This window comes from Rattus norvegicus, chromosome 4 (genome assembly GCF_036323735.1).
Source record: "Rattus norvegicus strain BN/NHsdMcwi chromosome 4, GRCr8, whole genome shotgun sequence".
Lineage (NCBI taxonomy): Eukaryota > Metazoa > Chordata > Mammalia > Rodentia > Muridae > Rattus > Rattus norvegicus.
Window position 1 is genome coordinate 158,510,335 of NC_086022.1, and position 16,524 is coordinate 158,526,858.

General features: G+C 39.7%; 1 protein-coding gene across 1 annotated transcript in view; it reads right to left on the reverse strand.

The window, feature by feature from the left end:
• Positions 1-10,000: 10,000 nt before the first annotated feature.
• The window catches only part of Vom2r51 (vomeronasal 2 receptor, 51), a 49,820-nt gene continuing 43,296 nt past the window's right edge, over positions 10,001-16,524 (reverse strand). Inside the window, exon 6 of the mRNA NM_001099510.1 lies at positions 10,001-10,893. Within this exon, the coding sequence (NP_001092980.1) occupies positions 10,001-10,893 (893 nt within the window). The remainder of the gene's footprint in view (positions 10,894-16,524) is intronic.

Genomic DNA, 16,524 nt, shown 5'->3' on the forward strand with positions numbered 1-16,524 from the left:
TCCATGTCTACCTTCTGACAGTGCAACATTAAATACCTCTTCCCCCTGCCGCCATGAGGATATCCCCACCCCCAACTCCACCAGATATCTCAACTCCCTGGGGCCTCCAGTCTCTTGAGCGTTAGGTGCATCTTCACTGACTGAAACCAGTCACAGCAATACTCTGCAATATATGTGTTGAGGTCTCATATCAGCTGTATGATAGGTGTATGCTAACTCGTTGGTGGTCCAGTGTCTGAGAGATCTTGAGGGTCCTGTTTAGTTGAGACTGCTGGTCTCCTACAGGGTCACCCCCTCCTCAGTTTCTTCCAGATTTCCCTAATTCAACCACATCTGCATCTGCAGATATCTGCATCTGACTCTTTGAGCTGCTTGTTGGGTCTTTCAGAGGTCAGTCATGATAGGTTCATTTTGTTAGCACTCCATAGACTCAGTGATAGTGTCAGGCCTTGTGGCCTACCTTTGAGCAGAATCCCACTTTGGGCCTATCGCTGAACCTTCTTTTCCTCAAGCTTTTCTCCATTTCCATCCTGCAGTTCTTTCAGACAGGAACAATTATGGGTCAGAGATTTGGCTGTGGGATAGTCACCCCGTCCCTCACCCTGTCTTTCTGCTGGAGGTGGGCTTTACAAGTTCTCTCTTCCCATTGTAGAGAATTTTATCTAAGGTCTCTCCCTTTGAGTCATGAGAGTATCTCACCTCCCAGATCCCTGGTACATTCTGGAAGGTTCCTAGAGGTCTTACTTCAAGGTTTCCTGTTTCCATTCTTTCTGCTGGCCCTCAGGGCTTCATTCCTTGTCACCCACTCAATAACTGATCATGTTCTCTTCTTCCTCTCCCTGTCCCCTTTTCCACACAGGTCCCTCCCTTCCTACCCCCATCTCCTGTTATTTGTTTCTTCTCCCTCCCAAATGGGATTGATGCATCCTCACTTGGGCACTTTGACTTGTTAACCATTTTTAGTTTTGTGGACTGTATCCTGAGGATTCTGTACTTTTTTGGGTAATATCCATTTATTAGTGAGTACATACCATACATGTCATTTTGAGTCTGAGTTACCACACTCAGGATGATATTTTACAGTTCCATCCACTTCCCTACAAAACTCAGGATATCCTTGTTCCTAATATCTGAATAGTATTCCATTGTGTAAATGAACCACGTTTTCTGCATCCATTCTTCTATTGTGTAATATCTGGGTTGTTTCTAGCTTCTGGCTATCACAAACAAGGCTGCACTGAACATTAGTGGAACATGTGCCCCTGTGGGACATCTTTTGGGTATATGCCCAAGAGTGGTATACCTGGGTCTTCAGGCAGATCTATTTCTAGTTTTCTGAGAAATCTCCAGAATGATTTCTAGAGTGGTTGTACTAGTTTGCAAACCTATCAGCAGTGGAGGAGTGTTCCTTTCTCCACATCCTCAGAAACATGTGCTGTCACCTGAGGTTTTGATCTTAGTCATTCAAATTGGTGTAAGGCAGAATCTCAGAGTCCTTTGATTTGCATTTTCCTAATCACTAAGGACCTTGAACATTTCTTTAGGTGTTTCTCAGCCATTCAAGATTCCTCTGTTGTGAACTCTCCGTCTAGTTCTATACCCCAATTTTTGATTAGGTTGCTTGGTTTTTGGTGGTTAGCTTCTTCAGTTCTTTATATATTTTGGTTATTGGCCCTCTATCAGATGTGGGGTTAGTTAAGACTTTTTTCCAATCAGTAAGTTGGCAATTTGTCCTACTTTTTGTTTTGTTTTGTTTTGTTTCTTTTTATTATCAGATATTTTCTTTACTTACATTTCAAATGATTATCCCCTTTCCTGATTTCCCCTCCGGAGCCCCCCTATCCCTTTCCCTCTCTCCCTGCCCTGTCATTCCCCTACATGGGGGCATTAAGCCCTCACAGGGCCAAGGGCCTCTCCTCTCATTGATGTCCAATAAGGTCATCCTCTGCTACATTTGTGGCTGGAGCCAGGGATCCCTCCATGTGTATTCTTTGGTTGGGGGACCTGGTTGGTTGATATTGTTTTTTCCTATGGGGTTGAAAACCCCTTCAGTTCCTTTAGTCCTTTCTCTAACTTCTCTATTAGTGACCCCACTCTCATCTCAATGGTTATCTGTGAGCACCTGCCTCTGTATTTGTCAGGCTCTGGCAGAGCCTCTCGGGAGACAGCTGTATTAGTCTCCTGTCAGCATGCACTTCTTGCTATCCACAATATTGTCTGGGTTTGGTGACAGTATATGAGATGGATTCCTAGTTGGGGCCATCTCTGTGACCTTTCTCTCAGTTTCTACTCCACACTTTGTCTCTATATTCCCTTGTGTGCATATTTTGTTCTCCCTTCTAAGAAGGATTGAAGCATCCACTCTTTAGTCTTTCAACTTTTTGAGCTTCATATGGTCTGTGGATTGTATCTTGTGTATTCCAAGCTTTTGGGCTAATACCCACATATTAGTGAGTACATACCATGTCTGTTCATTTGTGAATGGGTTCCCTCACTCAGGATATTTTCTAGTTACAGCCACTTGACTAAGAATTTCATGAAGTCATTGTTTTTAATAGCTGAATAGTACTCCATTGTAAAATTTACCATATTTTCTGTGTCCATTCCTCTGTTGAAGGACATCTGGGTTCTTTCCAGCTTCTGGCTATTATAAATAAGATTGCTATGAACATAGTGGAGCATTTGTCCTTGCTATATGTTGGAACAACTTTTGGGTATATGCCTAGGAGTGGTATAGGTGGATCCTCAGGTAGTACCATTTCCAATTTTCTGAGGAACCTGCAGAGGTTATACTAGCTTGCAATCCCACCAACAATGCAGGAGTGTTCCTCTTTCTCCACATCCTCACCAGCATCTGTCATCACCTGAGATTTTGATCTTAGCCATACTGACTGGTGTGAGGTGGTCTCGGGGTTGTTTTTAATTTGCATTTTCCTGATGACTAAGGATGTTGAACTTTTCTTTAGGTGATTCTTGGCCATTTGATAGTCTTCAAATGAGAATTCTGTGTTACCACTGTCCCCCATTTTTAATAGGGTTATTTGATTCTCTGAAGTCTAACTTCTGGAGTTCCTTGTATATGTTGAATATTAGCCTTCTATCAGATGTAGGATTGGTAAAGATCTTTTCCCAATCTGTTGGTTGCCATTTTGTCCTAATGACAGTGTACTTTGCCTTACAGAATCTTTGCAATTTTATGAGGTCCCATTTGTTGATTCTTGATCTTAGAGCATAAGCCATTGGTGTTCCATTCAGGAAATTTTCCCCAGTGGCCATGTGTTCAGAGCTCTTCCCCAATTTCCTCTATTAGTTTGAGTATATCTGGTTTTATGTGGAGGTCCTTGACCCACTTGGACTTGAGCTTTGTACAGGACAATGTGAATGGCTTGATTTGCATTCTTACACATGCTGACCTCCAGTTGAACCATCACCATTTGTTGAAAATGCTATCTTCTTTCAACTGGATGGTTTTAGCTCCTTTGTCAAAGATCAATTGACCTTAGCTGTGTGACCATTTCTGGATCTTCAATTCTATTCCATTGATCAACATGTTTGTCTCTGTACCAAAGCCATGCAGTTTTTGTCACTGCTGCTTTGTAGTACACCTTCAGTTCAGGAATAGTGATTCCCCAAAAAGTTCTATTGTTAAAAATTGTTTTTGCTATTCTGGATTTTTTGCTTTTCAGATGAATTTGAGAATTATTCTTTCCATGTCTTTGAAGAATTGTATTAGAATGTTGTTAGGTTCTGTGTTGAATTAGTAGATAGCTTTGATGTGATGGTCATTTTGACTACGTTAAGTCTACCAATCCATGAGCATTAGAGAGCTCTTCATTTTCTGAGATCTCCTTCAATACATTTCTTGAGACACTTGAAGTTATTGCCATACAGACCTTTCACTTGTTTGGTTAGATTTACCACAAAATATTTTATATTATCTGTGGCTTTTGTAAAGGGAGTTGTTTCTCTAATTTCTTTCTTGGCCTGTTTATCATTCGTATAAAGGAAAGCTACTGATTTATTTGAATTAATTTTATATGTAGCCACATTGCTGAAGTTATTTATCAGCTGTAGAAGTTCTCTGGTAGATTTCTGGGTTTGCATATGTATACTATCATATCATCTTCAAATAATGATACCTTTATTTCTTGTTTGTCATTTTGTATCTACTTGTTCTCTTTTTACTGTCTTATGGCTCTAGTTAGAAATTTGAGTACTATATTGAATAGCAATCAGGAGGGTGGGTATCCTTACCTTGTCCACAATTTTAGTGGGATTGCTTTAAGTGTCTCTATATATACTTAGATATTGGCTGTTGGTTTGCAGTAAATTGCTTTTATTACATTTACATATATGCCTTGAATTCCTGATCTCTCCAATACTTTTAACATGAAGGGGGTATTGTATTTTTTCAAGGCTTTTTCTGCATCTAAGGAGATGATCATGTGATTTTTTGAGCTTGTTTATATAGTAGATTTCATTAATAAATTTTGTACATTGAACCAACCTTGCATCCCTGGGATGAAGCCGACATGATCATGGTAAATAATGGTTTCAATGTGTTCTTGAATTCAGCTTCCAAGAATTATATTGACTATTTTTTGCAATGATATTCATAAGCAAAATTGTCTGAAGTTCTCTTTCTTTATTGTGTCTTGTATGGTTTCAGTATCAGAGTAATTGTGGCTTCATAGAATGCATTAGGTAGTTTTTCTATTATTTTGATTTTATGGAATGTTTTGAGAAATACTGGTATTAGGTCTTCTTTGAAGGTCTGATAGACTTCCGCACTAAAGCCACTTGGCCCTGGCCTTGTTTGTTTCTTTAGGAAGTTTTTAATTTCCTCTATTTACTTAGGGAATATGGGCCTGTTTATCTGCTCCTGATTTAACTTTGGCATGTGGTGTCTGTCTAGAAAACCACCCATTTCATCTAGATGTTCCAGTTTTGTTGAGTATAGGCCTTTTTGGTAGGATCTGATGATGTTTTGAAATTCCTACATTTCTGTTGTTATCCCTCTTGTCATTTCTGACTTTGTTAAAATGGATACTAGCTTTGGGCCATTTCGTTTGTTTGGCTAGGGATTTATTTATCTTATTGATTTTCTCAAAGAACCAGCTTTTGGGTTTTTTTTTGGGGGGGGAGGTTATTCTTTCTCTTGTTCTCTTTGTTTCTCTTTGGTTGATTTATAGGTTACTTGGCCCTTTTCACTTGCAGCTTTTGCCTTAGTCTTTTTTTTTTTTTTTTCCGGAGCTGGGGACCGAACCCAGGGCCTTGCGCTTGCTAGGCAAGCGCTCTACCACTGAGCTAAATCCCCAACCCCTCACTTGCAGCTTTTAATATCCTTTCTTTGTTCTGTGCATTTAGTGTTTTGGTTATTATGTGACAGGAGGATTTTCTTTTCTGGTCCCATTTATTTGGTGCTCTATAGGCCTCTTGTACATTTATGGTCATCTCTTTCTTTAGGTTTGGGAAGTTTTCTTCTACGATATTGTTGAAGACTGTTTCAAGTCCTTTGAGTTAGGGATCTTTGTTCTGATCTATTCCAATTATTCATATATTTGTTCTTTTCATTGTATCCTGAATTTCATGGATGTTTTGGGTTAGGAATTTTTATGTTTTGAATTTTCTTTGACAGTTATGTCAATCTCTTCTATGGTATATTCTACACGTGGGATTCTCTTCTTTTTTATTTTCTGTTCATGATGTTTATATCTGTAATTCCTGACCTCTTATGGTCTTGAGCTTGCCTCTTACCATCTGGTTATCCCTGTGTTTGCTGGTCTGGGTGCCCCTGTCTTGAGCCTGCCTTTGTCCCTGAGATGTTTTAGGCCTCCTGGTATGCCTGAGGCCCTGGCTCTAGCTGATCTCCTGTGGAACCTTCAGCCTGTGTGGTCTTCAGAGAGGCAGAGAATCTGCTAATCTGCTGTACTAGCTGCAGCAGATCTTCTGGGAGGCTGTGGTGTGGGTTGCTTAGTTGTGTTGTGTGCAGAGGAACTCCTGTAATGCTTTCAAGCTATGGTGTTTTCAGGGGAGGAGGGAAGATGGTGATCAATTGCTCAGTTGCCCTGGGTGCAGCAGATCTCCTGGGATACCCCAGGCTGTGGTGTCTTCAAGGAAGCAGAACAGATGACAGTCAGTCCTGGCCTGAAGGGAAGTGAAATTTGGGGTTGGGGGCTTTGGAGAGTGATGGATCCTGAGTCCACTGGGCTCACAGCAGCCATGGGACTTCAAAAGGGTTGTTACCAGTTGCACTGAGTGCGCTGAATATCCTGGGAAACCTCAGGCTATGTGTCTTCAGAGGAGCAGACTAACTAGCAGTCTGTCCCTAGAGAAAGTACTGGCCAGATACATCATCCATAGTTTTTAAATCAAGAGAATGTTTGCACACTGCAATTTCATATCTCTGTAATGTCAAGAAACATTTAAGGTATTTTTAGAGAATTTTTAGCTTCAATTATTGCTAATCTTTCATTTTTTAATCGTTATTAAATTGGGTATTTATTTACATTTCAATTGTTATTCCCTTTCCCGGTATCCAGGCAAACATCCCTAACCCCTCCCCCTCCCCTTCTCTATGAATGTTCCCCTCCCCATCCTCGCCACATTACCAGCCTCCCCCCAACAGTCATGTTAACTGGGGGTTCAGTCTTGGCAGGACCAAGGGCTTCCCCTTACACTGGTGCTCTTACTAGGCTATTCATTGCTACCTATGAGGTTGGAGCCCAGGATCAATCCATGTATAGTCTTTGGGTAGTGGCTTAGTCCCTGGAAGCTCTGGTTGGTTGTCATTGTTGTTCATATGGGGTCTCAAGACCCTTCAATCTTTCAGTCCTTTCTCTGATTCCTTCAACGGGGGTTCCGTTCTCAGTTAGGTGATTTGCTGCTGACATTCGCTTATGTATTTGCTGTTTTCTGGCTGTGTCTCTCAGGAGAGATCTACATCCAGTTCCTGTTGACCTGCACTTCTTTGCTTCATCCATCTTATCTAGTTTGGTGGCTGTATATGTATGGGCCACATGTGGGGCAGGCTCTGAATGGGCACTCCTTCTGACTCTGTTCTAAACTTTGCCTCCCTATTCCCTCCCAAGGGTATTCTTGTTCCCCTTTTAAAGAAGGAGTGAAGCATTCACATTTTGGTCAGCCTTCTTGAGTTTCATGTGTTCTGTGCATCTAGGGGAATTCAAGCATTTGGGCTAATATTCACTTAGCAGCGAGTGCATACCATGTGTGTTTTTCTGTGATTGGGTTACTTTGCTCAGGAAGATATTTTCTACTTCCAACCATTTGCCTATGAATTTCAAAAAGTCGTTGTTTTTGATAGCTCAGTAATATTCCATTGTGTAGATGTACCACATTTTCTGTATCCATTCCTCTGTTGAAGGGCATCTGGGTTCTTTCCAGCTTCTGGCTATTATAAATAAGGCTACGATGAACATAGTGGAGCACGTGTCTTTTTTATATGTTGGGGCATCTTTTGGATATATGCCCAAGAGAGGTATAGCTGGATCCTCAGGCAGTTCAATGTCCAATTTTCTGAGGAACCTCCAGACTGATTTCCAGAATGGTTGTACCAGTATGCAATCCCACCAACAATGGAGGAGTGTTCCTTTTTCTCCACATCCTCGCCAGTATTTACTGTCACCTGAGTTTTTGATCTTAGCCATTCTCAGTGGTGTGAGGTGAAATCTTAGGGTTGTTTTGATTTTTATTTCCCTTACGACTAAAGATGCTGAACATTTCTTTAGGTGTTTCTCAGCTATTCAGCATTCCTCAGCTGTGAATTCTTTGTTTAGCTCTGAACCCCATTTTAATAGGGTTATTTGTCTCCCTGCAGTCTATCTTCTTGAGTTCTTTGTATATTTTGGATATAAGGCCTCTATCTGTTGTAGGATTGGTAAAGATCGTTTCCCAATCTGTTGCTTGCCGTTTTGTCCAAACAACAATGTCCTTTGCCTTACAGAAGCTTTACAGTTTTATGAGAGCCCATTTGTCAATTCTTTATCTTAGAGCATAAGCCATTGGTGTTTTGTTCAGGAAATTTTCTCCAGTGCCCATGGTTCAAGATGCTTCCCCACCTTTTCTTCTATTAGTTTGAGTGTATCTGGTTTGATGTGGAGGTCCTTGATCCCCTTGGACTTAAGCTTCGTACAGGGTGATAAACATGGGTCGATCTGCATTCTTCTACATGCTGACCTCCAGTTGAACCAGCACCATTTGCTGAAAATGCTATCTTTTTTCCATTGGATGGTTTTGGCTCCTTTGTCAAAAATCAAGTGACCATAGGTGTGTGGGTTCATTTCTGGGTCTTCAATTCTATTCCACTGGTCTATCTGTCTGTCTCTGTACCAATCACATGCAGTTTTTATCACTATTGCTCTGTAATACTGCTTGAGTTCAGGGATAGTGATTCCCCTGGAAGTCCTTTCATTGTTGAGGATACTTTTAGCTATCCTGGGTTTTTTGTTATTCCAGATGAATTTGCAAATTGTTCTGTCTAACTCTCTGAAGAATTGGATTGGAATTTTGATGAGGATTGCATTGAATCTGTAGATTGCTTTTTGTAAAATGGCCATTTTTTACTATATTAATCCTGCCAATCCATTAGCGTGGGAGATCTTTCCATCTTCTTCAATTTCTTTCTCCAGAGGCTTGAAGTTCTTATTGTACAGATCTTTCACTTGCTTGGTTAAAGTCACACTGAGGTACTTTATATTATTTGGAACTATTATGAAGGGTGTCGTTTCCCTAATTTCTTTCTCGGCTTGATTCTCTTTTGTGTAGAGGAAGGCTACTGATTTATTTGAGTTAATTTTATACCCAGCCACTTTGCTGAAGGTGTTTATCAGGTTTAGTAGTTCTCTGGTGGGACTTTTGGGATCACTTAAGCATTCTATCTTATCATCTGCAAATAGTGATATTTTGACTTCTTCTTTTCCAATCCGTATCCCTTTGATCTCCTTTTGTTGTCTGATTTATTGAGAATGTTTTTGATCAGGACTGCCATACTTCAGCAGCGACTGTTCCCAATGTTGCAAGCATAACTTGAGTTTGCCTTGATGTGTTCTGGCAACCATGTTTAAAGCAAATTCTTGGCTAGAAAAATGCAAATACCTGAAAAGCTACATGTCCTAGGACACCCAATACCATGGTTCTCCAATTCCTTTTGAATCTCTGGCCTTTGACCTCGTCTCTTCACCTAAATATGCTTTCAAACACAGTCACTCCTGGAGAATAGAATTCAGCAGATATAAATGATATCAGCTTTCACTAGGTGATTCTGTGGAAGACAATATGAACCTCCCTACTCTAGAAGAGAACAGCATTTCCCATGAAGACTGTTTGCTCTCACTCATGTGACTCTAATGTATCCACTAATGTGTTAGATATCCTCAGGGTAGACATGTTTGTGTCTCCCCTGGAACTCTACTTAAACTCTCATCCATGTTGTTCAACCTGAGCAGAGAGAAGAGCACAAAACACTCCTGAGACTCTGAAACTTACATGCTATATTGTTTTGCTTGTGAGGCTTTCAAAGGAGAGAAGCAGAGTCAATGAGTTTTCTGCAGCAGAACTCATGGTTACTTTAATATTAATTTGTATATATTTTTATTGATTATAAAGAGTCTGCCAGTATAAGAATAACAGAGAGGAAGCACATATTTAATCATCTGTTACTTTTGTTTCCACACAAATGGTGTAGGTTTACACTCATTCTCATCCTTAAGCTTTTCTAGTCTTGTTACATTATATTATAAATAACGAGAAAACTGTGATTTAAAGAAACTCTCAGAAAGTCACCTCTAGTTGACAACTATCTAACCTGTGATGACTTTGTTAACTGTAAATGGTTGTCTCCAACGATAGCAGAGAAACTTAATTACATAGCAGTTGTTATTGTTTAGTGGAATGCATCGAATACGCACTACTCTAGAATCATTATTTCTACATGGTTCATTTCATAAAAATCACAAAATATTCCTTTGTCTTAAGGAGGAAGTCATATAGAGAACTTCTTTCTTGGAAGGCCACCTGATTTCAGTAGGATCACAAAGCATTTGGGAAGAAATATACAGCCCAGTAAGCCAGCACTGGAAGCCAGAATTGTGAGAATTTCCACAGCAACCATGGTTTTGCCTTTGGAGCTCAGGTAAGCAGGTACAAAAGAAATCCACACACTGCAGAAAACCAGCATGCTGAATGTGATTGTTTTTGCCTCATTGAAGGTGTCTGGTAGCCTTCTAGCAAGAAAAGCAATAAGCAAGCTGAGACTGGCCAGAAAGCCCAAGTACCCCAGAACACAATAGAAGGCAAGGGTGGAGCCCTCATTACACCAGAGGATGATTTGCCCAAACTCTGAGTGCATGTCGACATCAGGGAAAGGGGGATACGTTCCCAGCCAGACGGCGCAGATGCACACTTGAATGATGGAACCACAGCAGACTATAGCATTTGAGACTCGGGTCACCATCCATGTTTGTAAAGTGCTTCCAGGTTTGATGGCCTTGAAGGCCACAACCACAATGAAGGTCTTTGCCAAGATAGCAGAAATGGCAATGGAAAATACAACCCCAAAAATTGTTTGTCTCAAGACACAAGTGACTGTTCTAGGTTGGCCAATGAATATTAATGAGCAAAAGAAGCAGAGCATTAGAGAAACCAGGAGGAGATAACTGAGATTTCTGTTATTTGCTCTGACAATGGGTGTGTCCCGATAGCAGATAAATAATCCTAAAATCATGGCTGAAAAGACAGATAAACTAATTGCCACGGAAACCAAAACTGCTCCTAGAGTATCTTCATGGGACAAAAATGCTGTAATTTTGGGGTGACACCAATTCCTCTGCTTATTGGGATATTGATCTTCAGGACACTTGATGCATTGATCCATATCTGAAAATGAGGCAGGTGATTTATTTCATTCTATATGTCATTGTCCAGATGTACACATGGGACATATATTTTCAGCACAGCCATTGCTAAATTCTGAAGGAGATATCCCTGGTTACATTCACTGAAGCAGAGACATATTGAAAACAATAGATGAAGTAGCTAACTTTTCTTTCATTATAGAAAAATATACATACTTTGGGATCCATAAAATATTCAGAAAATGAGTAGACTTGAATAATATGAGTGAATCAGAAATCTAGAAAGATATTGAAGGGAAATCAGACAATATGAAAAGTATATTTGATTAGATATGAAAGGAAGAGAAAAATGCACCTTCAAGGTTTTAGGATTTCGTTGTTGATGTTGTTGTTGTTGTTTGTTTGTTTGTTTGTTTGTTCTTGTTCCTGTTGTTGTTCTTCTTATTTATTTTCTTCATTAAAAATCTTCTTATTACTTGAGAACTTCATATATGCATATCATGTGTTTTGACCACATCTACCACCAATTTCTTCCCCCTGCAACTCCTCTCTCCCTCTCAAAAGTTTTCCTCCAAACTTTTCTTCCTCTTTTTTTAACCCACTGTTGTCAATAGCTCTTTGTTAGGGCTGGGACATTATGAGCGCATCCCTGATTCATCCTGAGACTTGGTCTGTCTTGATCTGGTGTCTCTGTGAGTTTATGTGCTCAAGGTCCCTGTCGTGTCTCACGACTCCTGCTTCCTGATTGCAGATGTCCGTCTCTAGCTTTACAAGCTCTCCATTTAGTAGTTCACAATCTTCTCTGGAGCTCTTATCCCTGGGACCTCTTGCTTGTTATTGTAAAAAGCATAGAAAGTAAAACTTCCCAGCATTTAATGACATCTGTGTTTAAGAATTATGTCATATTCTTTTATTTCTTTCATTTTGATTTCACCAAATAATATATCATTGTTTTAGAAGATATGTGGAAGTCAATATATTCTAGAGGGGAATAGAATTTTCTTATGATAATAAATGCTTGTTTTTGTAAGTTTCTTAAAATCCTTATTTGTATTCTGACTAGAAGTTAATTAAAGAAAAATAATTTTGCACTTAATTTTCAATGTATGTTTATTACATGTATTTATATTATTTGAGTTTTCTGTAATTTTAGAGAAAAATTCAATAAATCTCGTCCCATAGTATCTTTTTAAAAGAAGGTGTAGGTCTTTGAATATTTAAGAGAAATACAGTGGAATGGGAAGCTTTATTTGCTAAACTTAGACTTCATTCACTCTGAAGGACACTTACATCAGACCCATCTTTAACTAGGACAATAATTACTATAAGTCACAGCACTGCACACCTGTAACTCTAATACTCAGAAGACAGAAACCAAAAGATTGCTAGCCAGCCTAGTCTACATACCACATTTCAGGCCAGACAGAATTTCAAAGTGAGGCCTTGTCTCAAAAGAAGAGAAGAGAAAGAAAGGAACAAATGAATGGATAAATGAAAACAATTACATATTTAACTATTAGTTTACAGGTCAGACAAAAATTCTAAAAATACCAGTAAAGTATTTATCACTCTATACCATTAATTTATCTTCCTAAGAGTGGTTCAAACAAGTTCATCGCAGTGGTATATACAGGTCGTTTTTCTGGGGTAGTGATTAGTTCATAGTTATTATCCAAAGTCAATGTGCTTGGCTATCAGTTCTGCTCACTTTCCCTTTTGATTTTGAAGAATATATCCTTTGACATATGCAGCTAGATACTGGTAATTTGAAGAAAAGTGTTACGCAGGAAATATAACTAGTTGTACTACTATTGTAAGAGTCCACGATTTGTGAAGAATGGCACCGCAGACCCAAATAGCATGCAATAGCAGAGACCCTACCTGTAGGGGTCTACCAAGTTTCAGGGAGAAAGAGAGACATGATGACTCTGCAGGGTCAATTTAAAGCCTGTTAAGGTAGAAATTGGTGATTTTTACCTTTCTTTTCCTTCATTGGTTGGCTCCATCTCCAGAGAGTTATGGATGCCTTTGTGATCAGTTAAGACTCTGGGGGAATCTGGGGACTTTTGATGATTAACTATAATTGGTTCAAGCCAGGTGGTGGTTTATCTTCTACAACTCCTGATTGACTGCCTCTGAGGTGAGGTCTGAGCTTCCCTTGAGTTGAAGGACCTTTCCAGTTCTGGGAACAGAAACTTGTTCCTAGTCTCCCAGCCTGTCATGGAGTCAGCCTGGCTCTGGTTAATTCTGCCTTCCTACTCCCTACTCTGAATTGTAATTCAATCAAATCATTTGTTGATCAGGATTTTTCTCCAAGATCTTAGTCATTAGCCGAGTGCCAACTGTGACCTAGAAATCATATGTTATGGTTGAAAATAAGGGCCTTTTTGTCTTAGCTTCACAGCCTGTAAAGTGGGATAATGGATGATATATATATATATATATATATTAATAAATGATTTTAGGACATTGTTTCTTGGAGGCCAAGGAGGCTGAAATGCTAGTCAAAGGCTGGGCAATGGAGCATTTATTAGAAGCATCTGGTTCAGCGATCCAAATGAAAGATAGGCAAACATCATATGGCTTGGGCTGGTTAATGTCAGTTTTTAATAAGTTAGCATTCAGCAGTTTGCAATCTTCAGGTTGCTTGTTCTTCAATGTCAGTGAAAGAATAAAGATTTTTTAAACTATCCCCCACTATCCCCGCTGTGAGGGCCAGTGCACCTCACAAAAGAATAACATCACATGTTATGGGGAAGTAGTCCAGCCATAGACCACCTAACCTCGATAAGGCCTAGATCAGCATAAACCATCTGGCCTTGATAAGGCCTGGCTGATCATAAGCCATCCGGCCTCATTAAGGCCTGACTCGACATAAGACATCTGGCCTCGATAAGGCCTGACTTACCAGTCCTAAGAAAAAAGGGTTGGGGTCAGCTCGCCCCAGAGGCAGGGTGGCCTGGAGTTGTACTGAGTCCAAGCTAGATCATGTGTGCCAATGTAAACAAACTAGTGAAATTGCTTTGCTTTGTGTAACTATTGCCAACTACCTATGTAATTTTCCCTATAAATACCTTCCCCTAATTGGGCTCTGGGTCGACTCCTCTGTCTCCTGTGTGAGATACGTGTCGTCCCCAGAGCTCTGGTTTCTCAAATACACCTCTTGTTCATTACATCAAGACCGGTTTCTCGTGAGTTCTTGGGGGTTGCGTCATCTCGAGATTTGAGTAGGGGTCTTCCCACCCCGCTGGTCTTCCATCAATGAGATGAAAACCTGCTGAGATAAATATAAACTAGAGACAGAAATTAAGTTTATTCTTAGAAATTGGGGAAGGTTAGAAAACTACCCAGCCAATGGAAAATTTTTATTCTCAAAAACAGGGAGGAACACTCGTCTGAAGTACATCTGGTTTATGGTAAGTAGATCCAAATTTCATTACTTCTTGATTTTCTGAAACTTGTGTGATTTTTAGTTACAAGAGAATATTCCTTACTATTTATCATTGCATTGAAATCTGTAGTTTAGATAAAAAGATTAACAGATATCTTTAAGACAACAGGAATAGACATGTCTTTGATATCTTGCAAAACTATAATTTTTATAATGACTGGCACATCTTTTTTCATTTTAGTCGAGAACACTAAATACACAGATTGAACACTGATTTTTTTTAACATGATGAGAAACATCATTAAGTCTATATTTCGGTGACAACTAAAGGGAATTTAAAACCTTGAGCTTCTGACTGAATTATAAGCAGCTAATGCTCCATTTGCTTCTCATAATTTCAGTGATCAATGTTAAAATTTTGAACGTTTGAAGTCAGTATATAATAGCATAGATGAGCGAGAAAATCTGAAACTTTTTTTTATTTTGTAGCTATTTTAAATCATTTTCTATTTCTCTAACTGACACTTATATACCTTAAATAATTTTCTGACCCTGAGAATTTACTTAAGCTTTTATATCCTCAGGAATATATATATATATATATATATATGTGTGTGTGTGTGTGTGTGTGTGTGTGTCTGTGTGTGTGTCTGTATGTGTGTCTGTGTGTGTGTCTGTGTGTGTCTGTGTGTGTGTGTGTGTGTCTGTGTGTCTGTGTATGTATAATATTCTAATATTCTAATATAATATATGTTAGAACAATTCAAATTTGTATAGACTTTAAATTTTTTTTATTTAAACACTCATCAGAAACATGAATTGTTGTTACTGAGAACAGTTATTGCAAAAAAAGTTTAAATAGGCAGTCCAGACACCGCCCGGACCTGAAGCAAACCGGTCAACAGTTCTCTGCACCCAAATCCCATGGGAGGGAGAGTTAAACCTTCAGAGGGGCAAACACGCCTGGGAAGCCAAAAGAGACTACATTCTGCCCACATTTCTGACTCCAGAGAAAACACCTAAAGCCATCTAGGATGCCAGTGAATGGGGGCTCCAGGAAAAGGCAGCACAGGCCCTCCTGGTTGCCGCCCTCATGGAGAGCTCAAAAGCAGCCCCCTATGAGCAACTTGAGCCATGGGACCACAGTTATGACCAGCTTTTCTGCTCCAAGCAACCTGCCTGGTGGACTCAGGACACAGGCCCACAGTAACAGCTGAAGACCAGTAGACAGGAAAGACTACATGCCCGAAAGCAGAAAACTCTGTTCTCATAACTGGCTGAAAGAAAACAGGAAAACAGGTCTACAGCACTCCTGACACGCAGGCCTATAGGACGGTCTAGCCACTGTCAGAAATAACAGAACAAGGAAACACCAAAGACAACCTGAGGGCGAGAGGCAAGCGGAGGAACCCAAGCAACAGAAACCAAGACTACATGGCATCATCAGAGACCAATTCCCCCACCAAAGCAAACACTGAATATCCAAACACACCAGAAAAGCAAGATCTAGATTTAAAATCACATTTGATCATGATAAATAAAGGAACAGTAAAAAGCCACTTCTGAAACCTGTTTACATTTTAATTTGGAGCCTGTTAGAAAAACAAACATGTCTGCCCTTTTAAAAAAGAGACCTAGTGGTTTAAACTCATTATCCAATTAACCAATAAACTTGCACAGTAGTGGATTATCTTGATGTAAGAAGCTAGTTGCCTGTTGTCCAGATGTGAAACTATCAGTAGCCATCAACAAATTCAGAGAAATTGAAGAAAAATAGATTGCAATTAACTGAATATATATTACTCTGATGGCCATCCCTTTAGGCTTCTGTGATGTTGATGGCTTCGTTGGGGACACAGGTCTCTAGGTAGGATCAATCTTCAGCTGCCAGGCCTAGCAAATCTGAGTATCCCTCCTGAGGTAAAGAAACTTGGGAGAAATGACCTCAGTTTGTCAATCAATTTTCCAGGTTTATACATGTATACATTATACATACATACATACACACACACACACCTGGAGGTCAATCAATTCTCTTTGTTTACTGTTTAAACTAGGTCCTGCCATCAGAAGAAGCATTGAGGCAGTTAAACCTAGTGGTTAGCATACCACAACCCCATTGTGTCCTTTCCTTCTTGGAGACCTTGGGGTTAGGAGCAGTGTTGTCAGGTATTGGGAGTCTCTGTCGCTTAAAGTAAGTTTAAAGATATTAAATTTCATATTTAGCAGATCACTGGTTGGTTTCAGGACCAGTATGAATCT